Source organism: Colossoma macropomum, unplaced genomic scaffold (genome assembly GCF_904425465.1).
Source record: "Colossoma macropomum unplaced genomic scaffold, Colossoma_macropomum, whole genome shotgun sequence".
NCBI classification, from domain to species: domain Eukaryota; kingdom Metazoa; phylum Chordata; class Actinopteri; order Characiformes; family Serrasalmidae; genus Colossoma; species Colossoma macropomum.
In genome coordinates this window covers 13,679,092-13,705,362 of record NW_023494803.1, presented here as the reverse complement: position 1 = coordinate 13,705,362, position 26,271 = coordinate 13,679,092, and the positions used below count along the sequence as shown (strand labels likewise).

Below are 26,271 nucleotides of genomic sequence, written 5' to 3'. Positions count from 1 at the left end.
TCTAAAATGCAAAGAAGAAACCATATATGAACAGAAATGCTGCCACCTTCTCTGGGCCCGAGCTCATTTAAGATGGACTGAGGCGAAGTGGAAAAGTGTCCTGTGGTCCGACAAATCAGCATTTGAAATTCTTTTTGGAAATCACAGACACTGTGTCCTCCGGGCTAAAGACCATTCAGCTTGTTATCAGTGTACAGTTCAAAAGCCAGTATTCATGATGGTATAGGGGTGCATTAGTGCACATGACATGGGTGACATGCACATCTGTGAAGGCTGTTAATGCTGAATGATATATAGAGGTTTTGGCCACATATGTTGCCATTTAGATGATGTTTTTTCAGGAAAGGCCTTGATTATTTCAGCAAGAGGATGCCTAACCACATTCTGCACAACAGTATGGCTCTATAGTAAAAAAGTTAGGGTGCTAAACTGGCCTGCCTGCAGTCCAGACCCATCACCCACTGAGAACATATGTCACTTTATGAAACAAGAAATATGACGAGATGCCGAACTGATGAGTAGCTGAAATCCTACATGAAGTAAGAACATTTCACTTTCAAAACTACAGTAGCTGGACTCCTCAGTTCCCAAATGCTTACAGTGTTGTTAAAAGAAGAGGTGATGAAACACAGTGGTGAACATGCCCCCGTCCCAACTTTTTTGGAATGTGTTGCTGCCACTAAATTCAAAATGGGAATATATTTTCCAAAAAACAATAAAATTTCTCAGTTTCAATTAAATATAGAGTTTAAATAATTTGCAGATCATGCATTTTGTTTACATTTACATTTTGCACAGCGTCCCAACGTTGGGGTTGTATTTTGGCAACCAAATGAAGTTATTAAAAATAATATGCTGTGGTTATCTATTTAGTCATTTTTTATGAAGTTAGACCTGGAGATTTGACCACCACTTTTAAAAAATGATACATTTTAGATATTTATCTTAACCTTTTTTAAAATTCATTTCATTATAGAACATTCATGATGTTATACAGCCTTCTCTGGGAGAAAGAGAGAGAAGGAAATGAGTGAATGAGAACAGAGACAGAAAAGAGAGAAAGGAAACAGGGAAAGTAGAGAACAAATAAAAAAGAGAAAGAGGAGGAAATGAGTCACCCACTGTGCTGACCTCTGACCTTGTAATACTTTAGCACAAAACACACATAAAAGAAACGACCCAGCCGTGTTTATTTTCTCCATTTAATACCAAATTCTAACAAAATATAAAAAATGACAGACATAAAATAAAGATACAGGAAAAAAAAACCTTCAGCTTAAAGCAAAACAACTTTTTCATCTTTCAACAAGAAAAAAACTTTAACAAGCTACTGTTGTTTCTCCATTCTCAACTAAACTGATCTAAACAGCAACATAAAAGAAAAATTACGGAGATCAGCCGAAATCAGCTTCCACACAAACACTTTATTATGGAGGCCCTTTTCCACCACTTAAAAATAAAAAGACATACGTAGATCTAATAATAATGAGAATGTTTCCCATACTTATGACTTACTAACCCATAACAATGAGATATTATGTCATAACTGACTTACTATATTATAGCTGTGGCTTAGTATCTCAATTATGGCCTACTATCTCATTATCTCAGAATTCTCAAGATTAAGAGATACTAGGATCTCTAGTCATAAATGAGATATTAAGTCATAATAATGAGATTTTAAGTCATAATAAGTCATGTTTTAAGTCATAATTAGGAGACAGGATATCTGAGACACCAAGTCCTAAATAAGATATACTAAGTCTTAATTACAAGATAAAACCTCATAATTATGAGACACCAAGTTATAATTATGGAAAACTCTCATTTTTACAACATACTGCTTTTTCTTTTTTCCAGTGGCAGAATGTGTTTCCGTACTTTTTCGTCCTCAGCGTCAAACTAAATTACACTCAAAGGAAAACTCCAGCGTTTATCAGTCAGCATCTGCCCACTGACTGCTGGTACACGCATGTACGAAGTAAACAGGTTTTCTAAGCTGACGGAAACGTGTTGACGTTATTTTTCATACGATGCAGATTCAGCAGAGATCAAACTGTCCCTTTAATCAGGGCTGAAACTCTCTGAAGTTCTGTTAGCGTTTCAGACGAAACTCATTCAAGCAAGCAGGATGTCTGCAGGCATTCACAGCACTTTAATAGGATTTAATGGTCATTTCTGCTGGACACGGACCCAACTGACCGCTACCTCTGTCCTCAGTGTAAACAGGCCATACAGACTGCACATGCACAACCACTGTATACTATTCTATATGCAGCTTGACCATATTCAATCTCGTGGAGCGAGACGTGGTCTCATAACAAGAACTTCTGGGGACAACCACGAGTAATTTTGGGCTAAATGTGGGCTTAAATGTGGTATTTAAGGTGGAAACCAACTGAGAGTGAAATTTCAAATCCAATCCAAAGCCTCCTGAAAGTGGAGCTTACTCTAGGAGGCGACAGTGAGCTTGACAACATTAGCCTAGTCCCAAAATACAGCTAAAGAAACTTGTCGGTCATAGTGGTGTTTTTAAGTTGTTTCTCTATAGAGGCTCAGTTCAGATTACAAGCAACATTTACTCACATTTTACTCGCATCTGAACATGTTCCTTTTCCACTATGTTGGTCAGACAGCTGTAAACAAAACTCTCCACTCTGACTGGCTCTCATCTGTATCTTACAGCTAACTGGGTAACAGGCCACTGCTAAATCTGTGCGCTGCAGTCCTCACCGAAGGCCGTAGTAAGGGTGCATAGAGGGCGCTAGTTAGCACACCAGTCGGCGAAATGGGAAACGAGACACTCTACAACCTCGTGATCCTCCAGACACTCCAATTAAACAGTCGTGTGTGCAGAGAACACATTAATAATATTAGATATAACAAGAAAAACAGTCCTGTAAGGTAACGATAGCATTTTGCTAGCTAGCTTGTTTAGCTTGCATTACTGATCTTATCCTAGATGTTAAAAGAGCCGAGCTAGAGGAATTTAGAGGTGGAGTTTAGAGGGTGTGTGTCCTTGTTAGCGGCACAATCCAGCACTAAAACTTTAACGAGCTGTCCCCCGATGTGTATTCTTGTTATGTGGTCACAGCCAGCCTCGCAAGACTAGTCCGTTTTAGGAGTTCTACGTCAAAGCTGTTTATCTCTATGGGGAAAAACTCTCACCCTGCGATAAACGACGTTCCACAGCTGATACGTTTTTTCATACAAATCACTGCTGCATCCAAGCGTACGCCAAAATGACATCAACTGAACTTCAACACTGTTATATACTGACAGCAGCTCCTCAAACTGCAGCCTAAACACCAGACAGAGTCTGTGGGGCATTTTGGTGAGGTCAGTCTTATGATGTCAGTTCAGTGCGCAGCAGCGTTAGCTCACATGTAGCAGTAATCATATTTTGGCTCCATAATGATCTCATAATTCAGAGGATCTAGAGAGATACATGTGGCAAAACGTATCAGGTCTAGAACATGTTTACTAAACGGTGCGACAGCAGCAGCTGTCAAAACCTCAGTTTATTTTCTAGTTCAGACTCAAGAGTTCCTATTATTAGCATGATGGCGAGTACGCAACGACATCTATTCTGTGAGTTTAAGTGTGTAGTATGCATGTTCCTCATGAAGTTCTGCTGTAGTTCTGCTTCAACGTTTCTAATCCTCACTAATATACAGCCATCGAAGGAGAGAAGTGACCTCTAACCTGTATAAAGGTCATTGGGAACCTTCCTGGAAATTTAATTACCTAGGAAATTTTCCAGGAAATACGCAGAAGGAAGTTGCGTGGGGAAGCCAGAGCTTCCCTTAAACGCCAGCTTCTACTTGGAGATCGGTAATGACTGAACATGCACACACACGAGTATATACAGAAATAAATTTCATGATGAATGGAGCAACAGAAATTCTCCAAAACTTTTTTTTTTTTCTTCTACTGTAAGGTTTTGGGAAATTTTGGGTAATGACAGAAACATTACACAGGACAGTGCAAATGTTTTAGGCACCTGCGAGCTGTTGGGCAGTAACTGTTGATTTGCCCAGCAAAACATTAATATTAGATTAAATACAAATAATGTGTTTAACCATTTACTGCCCTCTCCTGGAGGAAGCCCAGAATTCACTGTAGTTCCAATACCTAATTTATCTAATCAACACCTTTAGATTAAATCAAGTTCTAACCAGCTCACAAAATAACTTATTTTTTAAAACAAGAAATTCAAAACAAATTTACTGCCCTGATGAATGTTTAAACAACGGACTGGCACCTCAGACTTTTACATAGTACTGTGTGTGTATGTATCTGTATTGGCATGTTAGCTGAGGACTGTGTGTGTGTGTATGTCTGTATGTACAGTATGTCAGAGCTGTAGTTCAGGTTCAGTGCTGACGGAGTCTGCATTCTGGAGGTGATCAGTGGGCGTATCTGTGCAGTTGTATGTGTTCGTTTAAACGCTGGGCGACGGCTGCGTGTTGGCTGTGTTTGTGTTTTGTCTGGGCAGTGTGTACATGGCTCCCAGGAACTGGTCAGCGATTCGGCCAGCCTCTCTCAGTCCGCTCAGCAGGGCGCCGTGCACCGTCGCCGGGTAGTTCCGGATTGTGTGTTCTCCGGCAAAGAAGAGACGAGGAACCGGCTGCAAAATATTAACAAATCAATACAAACATAAAATTAGACTGAAAACATGGAGAATGTTCTACATCAGATCCAAAAGGAATCTTTCTGTTGCTAGCCACCTTTGTTCTAGCTAGTTTTGTGTTAGACAGCTTTTTTTGTGCTAGCTTTTTGTATTAGCGAGCTATTTTCTGTGATACTTGTGTGTTAGTAAGCTACTGTTGTGCTAAATAGCTATTTATGTTTTAGTTAGCTATTTCTGTGACAGCTGTTATCTAGCTATTTTTGTGCTAGCCAACTATTTTGTTGCAAGCTAGCTATTTTGTGCTAGTGATTTGTATGAGCTCGCTTGGCTATTAGTATGCTAAAGTGTTATATGTAATGTAGCCTACACGACTGAAGCATGTGCGGTCGCTGTTCGTACTTAGCTAGCCAACGTAACTCAATGCCTCGGAGAAACAGCATCACAACAAAAATGACAGCTACATCCATCCATGCAACTAGCTAACCCCAGATTACATCGATTTCAAGCATAATTCACTTTCATAAATCTATAAAAAAAAACAAAAAAAAACAATTTTCTTCATCTAGTGTAATTCATTACATTGTTCTGCATGTATTTCACTGAAGTAACCAGAAGATAATAGTTTAAACAAGAAATACACTGTAGGCCAAAAACTTCTCATAAACTTATCACAAACGTTTCTGTGTTTAACTTCTATAAAATATTAAACCGTTTCATTGTCAATATGTTAATCCAAATAAAGTGGTAAAAAAATACGCATCTCACCTGTGAAGCTCCAGGTATAGCAGGTCCAGGTGTGATTGGCTGGGCCATGAGGTCGTAGTCGTTTCCAGAGGAGCCGGCTGCCACGTATGAATATGACCCGCGGGCCCAAGGGTCTGCACGCCAGCGTGTCACCACCGTCTCCTTTGGCTGCCGTGGCAACACACACCATCAATCAGACTGACGTTAGTGTTGGAGCATAGCCAAGGCCACTGTGTGTGTGTGTGTGTGTGTGTGTGTGTCTCGGTGGACGTTTCCTCTCTGTCTACTGAGGGTCGGATATAAGCACTAACGCAACTCACAATATAACTCAAACAAATAAACACTATATGATTATTTGGCAGCTGTACAGTGAGAACACAAAACACGACAGCAATTAAAACAATGTAAAATACATTTGAATATATGTAAAGTAAATCTTTAATGGAGCTAAACTGCTGTAGGCCGAATGGGCGGAGCTAAGCTGCTGTAGGCCGCATGGGTGGGGCTAAACTGCTGTAGGACAAACTGCTGTAGGATTAATGGGAGGAGCTAAATTGCCATAGGATGAATGGGTGAGACTAAGTGTGTTTGTTTTCGTGACGTCAGGAAATGAGGACTGCACGTACTTCATAAAAGTGAGAAAAATTCAGTTTTTAACAATACAGATTTTTCAAAAAGAAAGAAAAAAGGATCATTTGTATTAAAACCAATTTCTGATGAGCAGGTTGCACCCTGGATGGACAGGTATGAGCTCACCTGAGGGACTGCACTGCTACCAAAAATGCCCTTCAGGATCGCTAGGCAACGGCCCACAATGACATCATCACTGATGTTCTCCATAATGCCAGCAGCTTCTCCGGCCATCAGGGCCAACAGGATGGGGGCTGAACAGAGATGGAAAACGACACAAATCAGCATCTCACATACCCTCCCAACCCAGGAACAGGCTTACACACTTACTGCTTCACTTCATCGATCTACACTGATTGATCACAGACTGTAATTGATTACTGACCATTATGGTCTCATTAAGTCAATATGCCTTAAAACGTCTCTACTTATTAAATTATTTTGTAGTTCATAGAAACGAGTGAAGCAACTGTGTGGGGAAAAAAAAGTTAAAACCTCAGAGTCGAACTCATCCATACAGAATGGAAATTGAATATAAATGTAATTTTTTACATAAATATCTGTGTTAATAATAACATGATAACGTAACTACATTGATATAACTATATAAACTGAATGTACAACAAAATGATAATTCTAGACTAAAGGAGAACACTGACCTTTGTAGAGGTTCCAGAAGAGGAACAGTTCTCCACGGCTGGCCGTGGTGCTCCCCACATGACCAAACAGATTCACGCTGGGGTCCCAGAACACACGGTCAAAACACAGCACCACCTGCAGGAATGGAGGACACACGGAATCAGTGGACCACGTAACAAGAACTATATTTACACGAACGGCTCTGAGCATGAACTCTGCATTCAGTGATATTTACATTCACTACGGCCTAAATACCAAAGTAGAAATCAGTAGTTATTGTCCTACATTAAACATACATCTATCTACATACTGCTCTCTGTGCACTGGACGACTTTCTGGACCATGACTGTTGTAAGTTTTGTTTACTACTGTGCCCATCTTTAATGTTATTTATAATAATTTTCAAAATGAGTACATGCAGTATTTTTCTGAATCCACTAAACATTACACTCCAGATAAACACAGCCGACTGCACTGCATCAGTACTGGAATGCAATGCAGGCTGTGATGCAGCAGAAGCACTGCAGCACACTGCACCCCCTGTTGTCTGAGAGAGGAAACGCAGCAGCAGCAGGTTGCATAATACTGCAGCATTTTGCTGCAGCTGAGAGATAGAGCGAAAGAGAGAGCGAGCGAGAGAGAGATAGAGAGAGAGAAAAATATAAAGAGAGAGATGATGGGGGGGGTGTTCACTGAGAGTGCGTACGTGCACTCCCTCAGCTCGGCTCTGGGGAAAGGCGGCGTTTCTATTTCAGGTGGAGGTAACCTTGTTCCAAGGACACTAAACCCTGTAATGCATTTGATGATTCTGTTATGGCACTGTGATGAGCACCGATATCACTACAACACATCATATCACCGCATTCTCTGCACCACACAAACACAACCTGCATTATTTATACAGAACCAGACACAAATTAGCAGTCCTAAAACCAGAGAATTCACCTGATCTGATACGGATTTGTTCCACTACGCCTTGTCAACAAAATTATAATGACTATTACTACAATAATCAAACATATTTTCCATCATCTAAAATGGATGTTTGAGATATTTTTGATAAAATGTTGCAGCTGTGTACTTCTAGTATAACAGTTCCTACAATGGGTGGCGCTGTGTCTTTTAGTCTCTACATGAAGAGGAGAGGAAGTCTAGCCGTCCATTCACAACAGCAAAATCCAGCTATTTTCAGTTAACAGAGTTCACTAGCATTCAGAGTTATCTAGTGTTAGCCACCTTCAGTTAGCAGAGTTAGCTACTTTCAGGAAGTTTACTAGGATTAGCCACTTTCAGTTAGCAGAGTAAGCTAGCATTAACTATTTTCAATTAGCAGTGTTAGCTAGCAGTAGATATTTTCAGGGTGAAAATTATGGGGAGTAAAATGCTACAAGTTTGAGAAAGTCTCAAAATTATATGCGTATATATACACACACACACACACATACATACATACACATACACACACACACACACACACACACACACACACACACACACACACACTATTGTAAAAATGGTTTGGGGTAAAACAGGCCACATATCCTCTACAGTGTACAACTATTTTAGTTGTCTTAAGTCAGAAACCTTTAAAATAATTATATTCTGACTAAACCCTGAATGTTTTGGAGATCCATGTGCTCCAGCAGGCCAAGCTGCAGGGCTCGTTCACACATACAGACCTTGTTGAGGTTTCCGAAGCCCATTCTCTGGATTGCAGACGTTTTCCACTCGGGCAGTGGAGGAACGAACTGCACGGCAGGTGGCTGCTGCTTCAGCACCCCCAACGGCAGAGTGCACAACACCGCATCACACTTATAGATAAACGTCTGAGTGGTGGAGCGAGTGTTCACTGCTATCACCTCACAGCCTGAAAGAGAGAGAGTAAAAGAGAGAAAAAGAAAAATTATTCCACTTAAAATATTCAATTTGTTTTAATAGTTTACTCCCCCCTTTCCAGTTTCCTTCCAAAAACAGTCATTCAATTTTCCAAGCTCTCTTTATTCCTTAAACAGGCTGTTTTTGTGATTGTACCTTTAAGACTGATATATGTAAATGGGTGGGCCAAACTGCTGTAGGCAGAATGGGTGGGGCTAACCTGCTGTAGGCCGAATGGGCGGGGCCAAACTGCTGTAGGCTGAATGGGTGGGGCTAAACTGCTGTAGACTGAATGGGCGGGGCTAAAGTGCTGTAGCCTTCATACGCTAACCATGTTAACAGCTGTAACTTCACAACCAAATTGAACTGTTTCTGCAGTTTATAAATGGACTGAATGTTCTTGGGAATAAACAGTGTGTTTTGAAACGTATCTTTACACACTGGACAGTGTTGTACTAACTCACCTGAGGATGTGTAGCGCACCTGGCGGACAGCTGTGTTGAGTTTGATGTCCAAACCTTCAGCCAGAGCCACAGGGACACAGGAGTAACCGTTCCGCACAGTGAGGTGACTTCCTGTAAACTCAAAATCATCATCCTACAGACAGGCAGACAAACAGAAAGAAAGGTAAGGGGGCACTAGAATCACAGGTGTTGTGAGAACTTTTATTATGGGGTGCGGTTACTTTATTATGGTGGCAGTCCTACTAGAGGGATAATGTAAGTAATTCTGTTATTTAATAATAATAATAACAACAACAACAGAACATTCTTGCATGAAATTATGTCAATGATCTTATATTAAATTATGTACTGAGGTCAATAAAATACACCACATTTATTTGTATACCCAACCATTTGGGTTTATCTATTTATCTACTATTTTATTCAAGCAGCAAAACATTAATAAAGCTGTGTTTTCACAAGGGATATTAACAATTTCTAAAACTAGATTTCATTCTTTTAGCTTTAGGGCTGAATTATCTCTGTACACAGAGCTCCAGATCAAAAGGTCCTCATTATAGAGAGCAGAGATTGTTCTGAACATTTCAATATATAATGGGGCCTTTAAAGGTGAAGGAAAAACATACTTTACTTTTAATGTAAATTAATGGAACCAGATTTTTTTCCAGGTTGTTTTGGGCCATTACTTTTGGTCCGATCATGAAATATACACACAATGTAAAGGGCAACAGGTATTTTCAAATTATGTCAAAAACTGAAAAACATCAAAAATGGAGAAGGTTTTCTTCCGACAGCAGCGATATGCAAAAATCTAGAAAATGCTCAGACCCCAGAGGCCTAATAACGTGAAGTTAGTTAGCTAGAATCTCAAGGTTACAAAAAGAATAAAGTTATCTGACAATGTTTGATAACATTAGCATTTTCTGATTTCCTGGTCAAAATTTGCTTGCTATGCATTGATTGACCTTGAAACCATTTGCTTCCAAGACATCAATGCAAAAAGTTTTCAACAGCATAATTTTGTCAATAATATTGAGTAAAATCACAGGAACTAACAGACTCAAAACAGAAACAGAAGCCTACAAGCAGATGCTCAATTCTGTCAGTAAACAGAGACGGAAACACAGACAATAAATACACATTTTTGTAGAACACTTTCATTGATACTTTCCTTGAGGGAAGAATTTGTGGTAATTTGTTTGTAGACATTTATTCACAGAACCAAACAGAACCAAAGGGAACGTTACCTGGTCCCAGTGTTTGAGGGAGAGAGTAGAGAGAGGAGTGGCATTAGCAAACTCCAGATTAGCAAAGTGCCAGTCCAATATCTGTCTATCTCTGGAGGACAGATACACATCACTGAGAGAGAGAGAGAGAGAGAGAGAGAGAAAAAGAGAGAGAGAGAGCGAGAGAGAGAGAAAGAGAAAGAGAGAGGTCAATATAACGACACAAACAGTGCAACATCAAGGCACACATAGCCCTTACCTGTGTAGCGGTAGATCACACAAACTCACAGAGCAGGGCTGCTGTGTGCTGTAAAAATCTCCTATCTTCTGGAGCAAAGAAAACGTTCTCTGGAGTGATGAATCACACTTCTCTATCTACCTGGGTTTGGTGGATGCCTACTGGAATGCAGTGTCAACAGTAAAGTTTGGTGGAGGAGGAATAATGGGCTGGGGCTGTTTTTCAGGGTTTGGGCCCCTTAGTTCCAGTGAAGGGTGATGTTAATGCTACAGCACACAAAGACATTTTATACAATTATACACTTCCAGCTGTGTGTCAGCAGTTTGAGGAAGAGCCTTTCCTGTTCCAGCATGACTGAGCCCCTGGGCTCCAAGCAAGGTCCATAAAGACATGGTTTGACGTGTTTGGTGTGGACTCCAGTGGCCTGCACAGAGCCCTGACCTCAACCCCACTGAACACCTGGAACGTCGATTGTGAGCCAGACTCTCTCGTCCAACAACAGAGTCTGACTCAAAAATGTTGTTTTGACTGAATGGGCACAAATTCCCACAGACACACTACAAAATCTTGTGCAAAGATTCCCAGAAGAGAGGAAACTGTTATAGCCACACAGGGGGTAACCCCATGTTAATGCCCATGGTTTTTGAATGGGACGTCCAACAAGTTCAAACAGGCGTGATGGTCAGGTGTCCACATACTTTTAGCCATATAGTGCAAGTCTGTCCGTCTGTATGCATGTACCTGGGTGGATTTGCCTCCAGCTCCTGCAATCTCTCCTCCAGTTTGGCCTGCTGCTCAGCCAGCACATCGTACTCCTATAACACAGACAAGCTTTTAAACTCCACATAAATAAAACAGAACAACCCTGATTGATTATACGATATCACACTCATCACTTTGTCTAGTGTTGTTCAATGCATGCCTCTTAAGGCCCTATAAAACACAGTTTAAAGCAGGAGTAAAGCCAGAAGCAAACTACATGATTTTCCAGGTCAGGGGCTTCATGGATGTGGATGGTCTGAAGAAGAAACACGTCAATCTTCAGCCTTTCGATCTGCTGCAGCTCTGGAGTGACCAGAGGCCTCAAATATGTTTGATTTTTACATCCGAAAATGCTCACGGGTCCGGCAGTGTGGCTTAAAACAACGCTTCCACACTTTAAGGTCAGACAGTGAAACTGAAGTAAACTGTGACTAATGCTGTACATTAAATTTAGCCATTCCAATGATCATTAATGACTTACATATGCACTTAAAACTGGTCTGGAGGAGTGCAGAGCACGAGGGCGCTTCAGCAGCATTTAGATTTAATCTTCCTTCAGTTCAGATTCATTATATTTAATCGGTTTGTTGGTGTTAAACTGAGACTGCTGCTGCCAAAATAAATAACATAAAATAGTAAAATCCCCCAGAATAGGAAATGAGGTGAAAGAAAGACTGAAATAGTTTAAATGAGCTCCATTAGGACTTCAGAAAAACCTGTGCATGTGTTGAACTAATGGGTCTCTTTGCTGATTACATCTGCGACATTAGCATATTAGCCACAGGCTGCTTTATTTTCTCAACTTAGCGGTGCCTGGGGTGCACAGCTGGGCCCAACCCACATGAAAATTATGTGGCTGACACCAATTTTTAGAGCCTAAAAATTCTAATACAACTGTATATTCATGTTTTGTGATGTTATATCCCCATAGCTGTAGCTGAACAGTGTTCTGCTGACTGAGGTCTTAATTGCCACACTTCTTAAACAAAAAACAAACAAATAAACAGAAATATAGAAATAGGATAAATATAGTAGCACTGGGGACTGAGCTATCCACAATTACCAATTATTTTAATTGTTATTCTTCTTAAATAAAGGTTTTTTGTAGTATAATGTGTTATCCTGATGCTGAATGTGAGGTTTAGATACATTTTACATGTTTGCAACCATGGTGGTGTTCTGTGCTCTGATTCTCCTCAGAGGGGCTCTTATTGGGTTCTACAGTATCACTGCTGTCTAATGCAGGGATCTCAGCCCATCAGCGAGCTTCATACAGCCCTTCACGTATTTACAATTTATCCATAAATCCAGCCTGCAGTTTACCTTTAACACTTTTTTCTGCAGCTAAACATTTCCATCTGATGGTAGATCTGCTTCAGCCACCACCGACACTGCGTCTGGTTCCCCAACATAAGCTCTTCAAAATTAATTACGATGTTAAAAGCTGCCCGCAAGAGGAGCCAATCAAACGCAAACATGACACAACATGAACGCTGCACACTGACTGTAATTTAGCTACAACTAACTAAATTATTATTGTAATTTGAACAAAAGGCACATCTGGCACTGCCTTTGTGGATTCATTCAGGACACAGCAGGAGATACAGAAACAGGAAATAAATGGAATTTTTAAACTAATCCACTGAGAATGTAGAAATCACCGCACTTACATTCAGCAGAAACTGTCATAATAAGAGTTCCCTATAATTCGTCTGCTAAAAGTTTACTTGATTCAACTTAACACTAAACTGTGTATTAAACACTCTAAATATTTAAACTACAACTAGTACTTCTACTACTATTAATTGTTAAAATGACAGTTTTTTTATTATTATTAGTGGTAATTGTGGCTTATGGTGACAGAAGCATTGCTAATAAACACTTAGATAGGCTTAAATGAGTACATGTCAAAGTTAAGATTCTTTAAAAAATAAAATAAGTAAGTAAGTACATAAAAATGTAACACTTTTTACCAGCCTTTTTTCAACCCCCCACCTCCCTGTCATTTAGAAGACCATCTCGCCAGTGGTCTCAGGTAATCTGAGTTCGAGTCCTGGTGACACCGCAATCAAACATTTTAGTAGCTGTCGGTGTTCTATCAGCAAAATTTTCAGAGGTTGGTAATATCGGCCACTATTATCAGCTAACTGATATATCGGATACTAGTGAACACCCAAACAGGAGCAGGATGTAAACAGTCCTGGGGAGTTCGCTTTAATCTGTGAGTCTGTGTGTGTGTACCTTGCAGAGTGCAGTGAGGTCACGGTGTTTGCTCTTGACAAGGAATTCTGCTGTGATGTCTCTGGGGGGCTTCACCTCACTGGCCTCCTTATACTGCTGATGGAGCTCCTTCACCTTCTCTTTAGCGGCCACCATCTAAAAGAGAGCACGTGAAGTTTGAGAAAAATGTTGACATGGAATTTGTTGTCATTGCATCTTTTACCGCAAAATAAAGCGCTCTATAATGTTGATGATCCACACAGTCACTGTAATACACTACATGAAGAGTAGGAGGTGATATGGCTCATACTGTTTCATTTAAAAAGCGCTCTGTAATGTTCATATGATCCACACAGTCAAAGTGATAAATTTAGCAGCACCAGTCAGGCCTGGTTCGGGTCTCAGAGGTGCAAGTACTGTACAGGTTTGGGTTTCAGTTTCATAGTGTTTCTAGTGTGAGGTGCATTCTCAGCTACTCCTGCTGTACCTTGCTGAGCAGCTCTTTGAGCTCCTCCTGAGTCTTTACGATCTTCTTCCAGTGCTCAATCTGTTCATCTTTCACATGTTTCTCCTGCAGCCTGGACAAAAACACAGAATCTCCATAAATAAACACACCGTCACAACAGAAAAACGTGTATATCATTAGAACAGCTTACAAGTAACAGGTCAATAAAGCAATTATAATAAGCCATTCGAGCAAAACTATGATTGGCTGTGCTATTAGAATGAGTTAGTTAGTAGCTGTAATTTACTCTGTCTGTACAAGTGGCTGAGTTATTACTAGAGTAAGTCTGTGATTGGCTGTAATTGGCTGAATTATTAGTAAAGCAAGTCTGTGACTGGCTGTTATTGTCAGAAGTATTACCAGTGCAAGTTTGTGACTGGTCAGTGATTGGTAGTGACTGGTCACTTACTGTATGACCACCTCCAGTGCCTGACCCAGAGAGACAGGTTTGTTATTGAGGAAGTTGAAGTCCAGTTGGTGGCTGAGGTAGGACGTGGCCTCCAGCAGTCTATTAAACTCCTGCTCCACCATTTCATCCTTCTCCTTTGGGACCTACAAAAACACAGACACGCCACAGACCATAGGTTTCAACACACGTAACATTAGGAAATACTTAAGGGAAATCTTAAGGGAAAATTTAAGGTGTTTCATGCAACCAGACACAATGCTTCACAACATATGAACACGTGGGATAAAACTGTGTAGATTTGTTGTTTTCACTGAATTACTCCTTTAAAAATACTTTTACAGTGGTTTGTTCAGGAAAATGATGTCAGTCATTCATCCCCACTGCGAGCTGCGTAATTTCTCTCAGCTGCACAAAATTAATTCACATCTAAACAGTGTATAAAAACCTGTTACGGAACATTTAAGAGAGAAAAATGTGTTTTTTCCCCCCATTTTGACTGAAATAATAATTTAAATCAGTACTCACACTTGTGCATCGCTCTCCCTGTTAGAGAGAGAGAGAGAGAGAGAGAGAGAGAGAAAGAGAAAGAAAATGAACGCTTTACTACAGAACACAGGATAGAGGAAAAAACAAAAAAACAAAAACTGCAACAGCTCCTTGTTCCGGTCTCCCTGTTAAAGTTGACGCCTATTTATCTCTTTGAGCATCAAACAGGGTGGAGTTATCAGCCGAAGTGGGAGGGGCCCCTAAAATACACACCCACTTCTGCTAGCAGAACTATAACTGTAATAATAGCAAGTCATGTCAATGCGGCTCTGAGGTTCTTTGTGACAAAATGCTGCCGATCTGTGCCTCACTATAAGCAGCAAAGGCTTAAACTTTAAACAGTTCCTCCTACAGCACACTGGGTGGCGCTGTGTGTCTTTTACTCTCTAGATAGAAAGACGTCTCGCTGTTGAATCACAGCAGCACAAACCTGCTATTTTTAGTCAGCAAAGTTTTGTAGCAACAGCTACTTTCGAATAGCTAAAGTAAGCTGTGAAGAACACTATTCTCATGTGTATTCTTTTCACAGGTCACATTAGTGTTCAACACCAGAACACAGCTTCTGTTCTCTTCAGGGCTAAAACTTTACGAGCATGTTTTCATTTAGCAGAGTTCGCTAAAATGAACTTTTCCCAGTTAGAAGGATTAGCTAATGTTAGCTTTCAGAGTTAGCTGGTTTCAGTTAGCAGAGTAAGATAGCATGGTTAGCTACAGTGAGATACTTTCAGATAGCACAGTTAGTAAAAGCTATTTTCAGTTAGCATAGTTAGTAATAGCTACTTTCACTTAGCATTTGGTAATAGCTACTGTCACTTAGCACAGTTAGTGACAGGTACTTTGAATTAGCATAGCAAGTGATACCTACTTTGAGGTGGCGTACATAGTAATAGCTACTTTCAGTTAGTAATAGCTACTCTTAATTAGCATAGCTCCTGTTTTTAGAAAATATATACATTTTTTAAAACTATTTTTAGTTAACATATTTAAGCTAGTGATAACTATTTTCACAGTTAGCATAGTTAGTGTTTGTCTCCTTCAGTTAGCATAGTTAGCTGGTCTTAGTTAGTCACTTTCAGTTAGCTGTGTTAGATAGTGTCGCCAACATATGTATATTTCTTCATGCATTATATGAAACTCACTATTTTTATATATATTCTTTTCAGTTACAGCTCACAGTTTTTTTTCAAGGTTAAAACATCAATACGTGTGTGTACTTACTGCCTGGCCGTTGGCCTCATAAAGGGGGCACTTCTGTTTGATTTTGGCCAACTCCATATTCACCTGCTTACTGACAACAGCCATGGGGTTACCACCTGAGAGAGAGAGAGAGAGAGAGAGAGAGAGAGATTGAATAAGAGTGTCTAAGCTGGTAAACTGCACCCTCTGCTGGTGAGAAGATATTTTAAACCCTGAAACTACAGGCCCATTTACTCATGTATCTGTACCACTGACTGTGTGGGTGTGTGTGTATATATTACTAAATTACTACTTTGTCCACCATTAGCTGGTGAGTTAAATATTGTAGAATTAGACAACAATATATTAAGCCACACAGAACACAGTAAAAACAAACAGCCTCAACTAAAAATGTATTCTAAACAATCATTATGCATTTCAATTTAAATAACGCCCAAATCAAACATGCACATCAAATAAATAATCATATTATAAATCAAGAAAAAAAAAACATACAAAAAAATGGAAAGTTAATTAAAAACAAAGTTATGAATGAAAAAAAACCAATGTATAAATTGTCTTTAGCCATATATTGCCTGTTTCTCTTGGTATTTTTGGGGAAATAAACATCACATTCATGAAACTGTTATTATTGTTATAATAATAATAATTGTGAACCCACTTTATACTGCTGAGGAGCTTCTACTTCAAATGAGTCGCAGCTTTATTGTATTATTTTCTGTACTATTGTGAACAAACGTTAATTTTGAAGCTGTGAAGTGACTGACAGGTCTGTGGATGGACAGACAGTCCAGTCTCTGTAGAAGAAGACCGGGCCTTATGATGATCCAAAGCAGCTCAAGTGTGGCTTCATCTTCTGGACTTCATTAATAAAGAAAGAGTGAATGTAAAGGTCAGTCTCACCCAGGCCGGTCACCACCATCGCCCCCAGATCTGCTACATAATTCCCTTTACGGAAGGTGGCCACTCTTCCTCCAACACGGTCCTGTCGACAAAAAAAATAAAGTTTATATGATCCACAGAGCCATTCAGATAGACTGTAACACACTACAGGAAGTGTAGGGGCGATATGGCTTCTATTGTTTCATTTAAAAAGTGCTCTATAATGTTCATATGATCCACACAGTCATTCTGACTGTAATGCAGTACTCACTCTGGACTCCAGCACGGTGACGTCCATGCCGAAACTCTGCAGTTGCCTTGCAGCCGCCAAACCAGACACACCTGCACCAATCACAATCACCTTCCCCGTCTTCTTACCTACAGACACAAACAGGTCAGAACAAACGTTCCACCAGTCGCATACGATACCAGAGCAGTGATACGGAAAACACATTGCAGATTTTGGGCTCTACTGCAACAGATTTACAGCTTCAGTGATCCAAAAACACATTTTCCTCATACTGTTCATCTCTATTGACCCTCTGTCTGAACCACTCTGTTAGAGCTCCTGTGTTTTTATGCCCCGCCTCCTGATGAACCTAGTGTGATCTGATTGGTCAGCTTTCCCACTCTCTTCCAGTAAAAAACAGAAAAGCATGATAGGCCCCCTTAAAAGATTTGTGATATGATAAATATTGACATTACGCAATATTTTGCAATATTTTGTGAATACTTGTATTATCTAATAAAGTTTATGCTTTATTCAGCTTCATTCTTTTATTGCATTGTTAATTGAGAATAGAATTATAAAAAATACAGTGCAATATTATCTCAAATTTACATACTTAGAAGACAATCTAAATTATAAAACAATTTTAAAAGAAAAAAAATTTTCATCATCAACATTCCATATAAAACTCAGAAGACACGTGTAGGTTCACTGGTGGTTTTGGATAATAAATAAAATGTCTATATTTGTGTTGTAGTCATGGCAACCCCTGGTTCCTATCACCACCACTGTAAAGACATCTGAACCATTTCACACAAAACCACTCTGAATGACAGTGAACTTTGATCTATTGGTGAACTCTCCCTTTAAAAACAGTACTTACTGGGTAGAGGTTTGACCCGTTTGTAGATGCCGAAATTGATGAGGCCATGTCTCTCCAGGTAACTGTGGATTCTGTGCACCAGGACAGCATCACCTGAAATAATAAACACAAACATTCAACTCACAAGTGCAAAATAAAACCACACAACTGTAATTTACAAGTTTTTTCCATATTCCTGTGCAAACTACTTTTAAATTTAATACCTAAAGTAACACTTGCTATATAACTGATTATTATATTAATTGTTATTAAATTGTCCTTTTAATGGAAAACCAAAATTTCTTCTTTTTTTTTATGAAAAATTCTGATGTAAGTAAACATTGTTCCAATTGTTCAGTCCATATATGGAAGCTAAGCTGAAAACGCTATACGCCTTTAACTGTTGTTAAAATCAGTGTTTTTAGATATTGTATATTCACCTATTCAGCTTACAGCAATTTAGCTCCACCTATTCACACTGAAGTCATCAGAAGACTTTCAGTCTGGACTATTTTTTGAATGAAGCAGCAAATCCGGAAAGAGCTCATTTACATACTTCAGTCTTAAAGACACAATAACAAAAACAGCCTGTTTAATTGTCAGGTGTAAAGAGAGACTGGAAAATGATAATGTAAAAATTATTTATGAATTAACTCAATGTGTATGGGTGGAGCTAAACTACTGTAGGCTGAATGGGTGGGGTTAAATTGCTGTAGGCAGAATGGGTGGGGCTTAACTGCTGTAGGCAGAATGGGCGGGGCTAAACTGTTGTGGGCAGAATGGGCGGGGCTAAACTGCTGTAGGCAGAATGGGCGGGGCTAAACTGCTGTATTTCTATGTTATGGGTGGTTTAGAAAATGGGTGTGTGTGTTTGTGTGGATTTACTGACTGTTATACGGAGCCTCCAGCTGCTGAACCGTGGACTCGAAGGTGAGCTGGATTTTCGGGTTATCTAACCACAGCTGGAGCTAAAAACGCACACAATGGAAATCATTTTAGAAATGTTTGTACTGAAACATTCTTAAGTGCACCGTTCAAACACTCGTTCACCTCCTCTAACTCTGATTGGTGCATTAGTAAAGCTTTCGACCGATCACAAGCCGTGTCTCACCGTGCGGTTCCTGATGTACAGGAAAACCTTCTGTGTCTGCTGCGGCCCGTTGATGATGTCAGGAAAACAGGCTGCTTCCTGTGATGTCATCCGGTCGTGTGGGAGGCGGCTCTGGAAGGCCGCACCCTCTAAACCTGAAAACAGTTGAGCGGACAGGTTGGCAGGCATGTGAGCAGAAACGTAAACAGACAGGGGAAAATTAGAGCTGACTGATAAATCAGCATGCTGATAAGAGCTAGCTGCAGATAAAGCGGTGAGTGAGAAATAACAACTGAGAAAATAACAATTTAAAATCAAACAGAGAGGCGGAAATCCCTTCAACCACGTTATGAATGTTGTAGCTGCATAGTTTGTCCATCAGGGGGCGCACTGCAACTTCCCCAGAGGCAGCACACACATGTGTTTGGAACGCTACAAATCACAACAATCAGCTGACCAAAGCAGAGTTAAGCAGAGTAACGTTAGCCCACGAAAGAGTATTCATGCTGACAAACACATTAACAATAATAATAAAAATATCGCTATCACTCCTCTGTTCAGCTCATCACAATTAGCCTATGTTTAGCGTTACATTAGTTGGGTGGTGAAGGCTAAGCTTTTGACAAACCTGACTGTAGATTTATTTATGAAACAGTGTGTCAGTTCTAGCAACTAAACAAACAACAGTCCTGTCTTTTCTCTCCAGCTCATCACTTCTTAAATTCTCTGGCAACACAGCTTACAGCACCTTATAACGCTGTGGCTAGCATTAGGTTACCCACAAAGCTAGCTAGTGATGTGTACATCAGTGGAAAATAACTAATGCTAATGAGCGGTTAAACGATACTGCTTAACTTATTCTGCCTAAATGACGAAGCTACTTATTTGAATTTTCCCGTTCCACCTTAAATGGTGCAGCAGTTACAGCAACAGTCTCAGGCGCCAGAGTGTAACTGCTGCACCATTTAAGGTGGAACAGGAGAATTCGGACAAGCTGGCAAATAAAGCCTCGTGCCTAAATGAACCGATGGTAAATATGTCTGTCTGTCGTTACAGTTGGTGCATTGGAAATAATTAAACCAGAGGGGATATGTAAATAAACATGAGCTGAACGAGTATCTAACATGGCTTGGTAGTCAAACAAGCTCACCTAGCTTGTCTTTCAAACGTGTAGTGTGTGTGTTGTGACACTGTTAGCACACAGAGCACACTGATATGCTCTGAGACATTATTCGCGCCTCAAAAAGGAGTTCCAGTACAGTTATAAGTAACACGCCATGTTCAGATGCTCCCAATAATAGGACAGATGTTCATCTGTATTTGTTATTCTACAGTGTGAAACTCCAAAGGTGCAAGTTTATTTTTCGAACTTCATTATGTCCAGTGATGTACTTATGTATTTCTGAGAAAAAAAAAATCTGCCGATATCTTGGATATATCAGATTTTAAATCCTCAGATATCGAAACCGGCATCGGTCTTAAAATTCTATTTCAGTCGGGCTCCAGTGAGAACGCAAGAGGACAGACGAGCGGACAGGAGAGTGAGGGGAAATGTGACTTGACAGGTGACCAGGACGGTGAATGAACATGAGCAATTTTGCAAGACAAATAAACTGCACACATGCCGTATACAAATACACTGCAACCACTGCACATTTTGCCCAGGTGAGTTTCTGAACAGAATCTAAACAGACAAATGCAGAAACATGGTACCGAGAATTTAAAGTTACAGTCAGGTCTATTAGAGATTAGTGAGCAACTTCACACTGTCTGTGGCAAGTTAGCACCACGCTGACTTATGGGGTATAAGCTTCCAATGCTTGTTAGCCACATGAGGTTCATCAGAGTAAGCTATGGGAAAGTGTAATTTTTTTTTAACCTCACTTTCCCTTTAAACCCTGTATGTGTGCATGCTGCCCTGACCTGATGGTTCATCTGGTTCACTGTCATTTTCCTCCTCCACTGGTGGGGCGGGTGGGGGCAGCACCTGTTTTCGTTCTTTCTCTGCTTTAGCGTTTCTCTCCTCCTCTGAATAATACTCGTCCTCCGACAGGTTAGCCAGGCTTTCGTCCATCTCTCTGTACTCCACCTGCAGCAAGAGGCGCAATAAACACTCCATTACAACCACACTCTCACTGCAGGAAACAACAGACACTTCTATAAACACAGACAACTAACGAAGGAAGAATATCAGGGAGGGCTCTAACAGGGGGGAGGCTCTATCAGTGAGGGGTCTAACAAGAGAAGGCTCTATTAGTGAGGACTCTGACGAAGGAAGGCTCTATTAGTGAGGGCTCTGACGAAGGAAGGCTCTATGAGTGAGGACTCTAACGAGGGAAGGCTCTATGAGTGAGGGACTCTAACGGGGGAAGGCTCTATCAGTGAGGGGTCTAATGAGGAAAGGCTCTATCAGTGAGGGGTCTAACGAGGAAAGGCTCTATCAGTGATGGCTCTAACGAGGAAAGGCTCCATCAGTGATGGCTCTAATGGGGAAGGCTCTATCAGTAAGGGCTCTAACAGGTGAAGGCTCTGACAGGGAAAGGCTCTATCAGTGAGGGTTCTAATGGAGGAAGGCTCTATTAGTGAGGGCTCTAATAGGAGGAAGACTCAATTAGTGAGGGTCTAATGAGGGAAGGCTCCATCAGTGAGGGCTCTATCAAGGGAAGGCTCCATCAGTGAAGGCTCTAACAGGGAAGTCTCCATCAGTGAGGGCTGTAACGGAGGAAGGCTCTATCAGTAAGGGATCTAACGGGGAAGGCTCTAACAGTGAGGGGTCTAACGAGGGAAGGCTCTAACAGTGAGGGGTCTAACGAGGGAATGCTCCATCAGCAATGGCTCTAACGGGGAAGGCTCCATCAGCAATGGCTCTAACGGGGAAGGCTCCATCAGCAATGGCTGTAACGGAGGAAGGCTCTATCAGTAAGGGATCTAACAGGGAAGGCTCTATCAGTGAGGGGTCTCAAGACGGAAGGCTCCATCAGTGATGGCTGTAACGGAGGAAGGCTCTATCAGTAAGGAATCTAACAGGGGAAGGCTCTATCAGTAAGGGCTCTAACAGGTGAAGGCTCTCACAGGGAAAGGCTCTATCAGTGAGGGTTCTAACGGAGGAAGGCTCTATTAGTGAGGGTTCGAATCGGAGGAAGGCTCTATCAGTGAGGGGTCTAATGAGGGAAGGCTCCACCAGCAATGGCTCTAACGGGGAAGGCTCCATCAGCAATGGTTGTAACGGAGGAAGGCTCTATCAGTAAGGGATCTAACAGGGAAGGCTCTATCAGTGAGGGGTCTCACGACGTAAGGCTCCATCAGCGATGGCTGTAATGGAGAAGGCTCTATCAGTGAGGGTTCTAACAGGGGAAGGCTCTATCAGTGAGGGCTCTGAAGGGGAAGGCTCTATCAGTGAGGGTTCTAACGAGGGAAGGCTCCATCAGTGAGGGCTCCAACGATGGAAGGATGGGGGGAAGGCACTGATGGGGGAAGATACTAATGAGGTGTTCACTTTGGCTCGTTTTCGGCGGCTGGTCCTCCGTCCTTCGGCGGAGTCCTGGTCAACACCCCCTGGACCAGGGGGGTGTGGAAGGGGCGGGCCGCCCCCCTCCCCACTTGGAGACGCCCTCTCCTTCTTCTTCACCTCTGCAGGGCCGGGGGCGGGGCCAGCAGGGCCAGGAGCGGAGCCAGCAGCAGCGTCCAATGTACGATCAACTCCATTACCGCCCGAGGAAGAAGAGGAGGAGGGGGCGGAGTCTTTCTTACTCGACAGCATGATGGAGGAAGACAGTGGCCTCTCCTGGAACAACAGACAGATGAGGAGAAGGAGAAGTGAGAGGTGGTGTGGAGCTCTAGAGCAGAAATGTAAAAGAGGAAGAGGGAGGTGAAATGTGGCGCTGATCAGAGTCGTTTGGAGTTGACACAGGATGAACGGCAGCTGAAGGCACGTGTGCACCTGTCAATGGTCGGCGTGATGAACAGAAAAATGCTGTTTAATGTGCTAAGTGATGGTACATTCATGCTGACATTCGCGCAATACAGGAAACCATTATGTAATCGCCTAATTGCAATAATTTGAGATGCTCACAGGTATTTAAGCTCACTGCAACTGTTTTCCAGAGTCGTTACATTTCACAGCTATATTAAGCCACACAAACAATGTGAACTGGGTGCGCTGTGAACAGTCAAACAAATGTAAATAAAAGAAAAACAGTAAAAGCATTCACTGAGATATCACGAGACTTATAAAAAACAAAAGTTGTGACTTCTAACTTTGTGCTAACTTTGCTAACGTTTTTAGCATGTATGCTAACAGAATGAGTGCTTATATTTTCACTCTGGTAAAGAATGTGTAGTTTTGCTTGACTCAACATATAATTTTTCGTCACTGTAGACGTCTGCATGAGGGTTGATGTGACAGTATAACCAGTGTTAGCTACAGTGAACACAACCAGCAATTTGATTTAAAAAAAAATATATCAGAACTGGATGGATGTGATTATATAAAGACAGATATGTAATTATATACAGTCGTATGCAAGTTTGTGCACCCCTGGTCAAATTCCATGTTGTGTTGATTTTCTAAGTGTTAATAAAGGCCTATTGGAACTGGATTAGTTTTACCTGGGAACGTGTTGTAATTTCAGTGATTAGTGTAGCACTGTGTAGCAGACGCAAATTTTTGTCTCTTTTTACTTCATTTTTTGTCAAGCGACACTTATAATTGGCCTTAATAGATGAGGCCTGATTTTAAATAAAAGAAGAGGTTAATTCATTGGGAGAGTTCATACAGGTCACAGATGGCTAACAGCTGTTGAATTCGACTATAATCTTTGATATATTTATGTCGGACTGAATGAATTCCATTATTAAGACTGATTGAGGCTTTTCTCCTCGTCCCTCTTGCTGTGTAGCACCTGCTCTGCCCGTGACTGACCGTAATGAATGGAAACACCTGTTGATGGCCGGCGTGATGAACAGAGAGATGCTGTTTTAATGCGCTGAGAGATGTTTAATGGTGGTAAATTCACGTCGACTGCACATTAACCAAACAGTAACCTTGTTTTGTTTTACCCATTTCTCGGTGCAGCGGGAAATATCCATTCACACACTGGGAGACAAAGGCAGAATCAGAAAACACATATAAGGGCCAGGAAAGAGGAAACTGGAATAATCACAACTATGATGGGTTTCTCTACACAATATAACACAATTTACAACAATACACTGGATAGAGAGCACATAACACAAAGTATGAACTCAAAAAAACAAAACCACACTAGGGTTAGATACCACACAACAGCACAAAACAACACAATATATGATCATATTAAAGGAAAATTACACAGTTTTAAATGATGGTTCAGATGTCTTTACAGTAGTGGTGATAGGAACCAGGGGTCACCATGACTAAAACACAAATATAGCCATTTTATTTACTATCCAAAACCACCAGTGAACCTACACGAGTTTTGTATGGAATGATGATGATGGAAAATAGCAGAAAATCTGAAATAACAAGTTTTCTTTGGGGACTATTTTGCATGTATCCCTTTGCACATATCTCTCCACCATGAACGTATTTTTAAGGCCAAAATTTTCTGAAAACAGTCCTAAAACAATGTCTCAGACAGGCAGCAGATGCATAACCACTTCATGCAATAACTTTCTGTGGGGGAGCTTTTAGAGGTGGACGTCTGGTCCCTATCACCACTACTGTGAACAATTCTGACTCAGTAAGTTTCTCTAGAACGTGAGATTTCACACCAAACCACTCTGAATGACCCTGTTTACATCTTAACCATTTAATATGGAGAAAAATTTAAATCGGTGGAGTTCCCCTTTAACACAAATAATAACACAATAAAGAGCATCCCAAAGTTAGCACCACACAACAATTCAACCCAACACAGACTATGACCCCTGCTGTTGTTAGTTTTCACCACCTAACACATTTAATAACATACGGTCCACACAATAACTCAATATGGCACACATTAAAGCCATATTAAAGCTATATATAGCTAGCCATAATAACCCACACTCGTGTTAAGCTACTGCATAACAAAACAACAACACATTCGAATATTTCCTTTCAACCTTAAGAAGTGCAGCAGTTACAGGCTGCCGCACCATTTAAGGTGGACCAGAAGCCTGCATAGACGCCAATATTAGCAGAAGCTGGCTCCTTTTTTCGAATTTCCCTGTCCCACCTTCAATGATGCAGCAGCTAACTTACATTCTGGCGCCTGAAGCGTAGACGCCAATATTAGCCCAAGCTAAAGCCAGCTTCCTATTCGAACTTTCCCGTTCCACCTTAAATGGTGCAGCAGTTGTAACTGCTGCACCATTTAAGGTGGAACTGGACAATTCAAACAAGGAGCTGGCGAATACGATGCCGGCTTCAGCTTCGTGACTTTAGTCTCGTCAATAAGCACATCATAAGACCACAATATAATCCGAAATAACCAATTATAAACCGACTGAACACACAATATCCTACCTATTGTATTTCCATTATTTCTCTAAAGATAGCCACAGCTAGCTTAGCCATGCGCTAACGCTAAGTTCCCTCAGCTACAGCGGCCGATTTTAAGCCAATATCCATTAAACTCGAGGCACAGTTATTACTGCATAAGCCAGACGTACCTTTACACAACCTCGCAGATGCTGCTTGTTGTTTATTTCGTTAAATAAATGTGTTTATTTGTTTACCTCTTTCGCTACCGTTCGGCACAAAGGAGCTACAGCACAATGCGTGAGGCAGTGAAGGAGCAGCCAATCAGGTCACCGGGCTGGTGCATGGATGGGCGGGGTTTGGCTTTTGCCAAGAAGCGATTGGTTGAAATGCACGTCGATCAAATGCGTGGCCGGGAATTGGAAGTAAATGCAAAACGCTTTAACGTAATTGTAGTGTTATTTTAATCCATTTATTTTTTGCTTTTGAAACATTTTAAAATGTTATTATAATTTTTATACGACTTTAACAATTATTTCACAAATAGTTCATAAATTTGAAAATATGGCTTGAATATTTATGAACAAAGGCAGTTCCTGAATTCTCGTCGTAGTGGGTGTGATGCTTAATGCCATACTTTCATAACTGTAGATACACATGAAGGCGATAATTGATGAT

At 40.9% G+C, this 26,271-nt stretch overlaps 1 protein-coding gene across 2 annotated transcripts; it reads right to left on the bottom strand.

The window, feature by feature from the left end:
- Window positions 1-1,247: 1,247 nt before the first annotated feature.
- On the bottom strand, window positions 1,248-25,914 carry kdm1a (lysine (K)-specific demethylase 1a). 2 transcript variants are annotated; one of them, XM_036592845.1, is made up of 21 exons: window positions 25,851-25,914; window positions 22,648-22,935; window positions 21,075-21,240; window positions 19,173-19,306; window positions 18,951-19,029; window positions 18,083-18,175; window positions 17,242-17,348; window positions 16,992-17,073; window positions 16,110-16,204; window positions 14,871-14,888; window positions 14,346-14,488; window positions 13,919-14,009; window positions 13,453-13,587; window positions 11,191-11,264; window positions 10,233-10,344; window positions 8,986-9,118; window positions 8,326-8,513; window positions 6,667-6,781; window positions 6,134-6,261; window positions 5,399-5,545; window positions 1,248-4,630 (listed from the first exon to the last, which is right to left on the bottom strand). In XM_036592845.1, exons 2-21 carry the CDS (start codon window positions 22,909-22,911, stop codon window positions 4,445-4,447), a joined length of 2,490 nt encoding a protein of 829 aa, XP_036448738.1. In that variant the 5' UTR covers window positions 22,912-22,935; window positions 25,851-25,914; the 3' UTR covers window positions 1,248-4,444. The 2 variants fall into 2 exon arrangements, with proteins under 2 accessions (XP_036448738.1, XP_036448737.1); XM_036592844.1 differs by having other exon boundaries at window positions 21,075-21,243; window positions 25,785-25,913.
- Window positions 25,915-26,271: the final 357 nt, after the last annotated feature.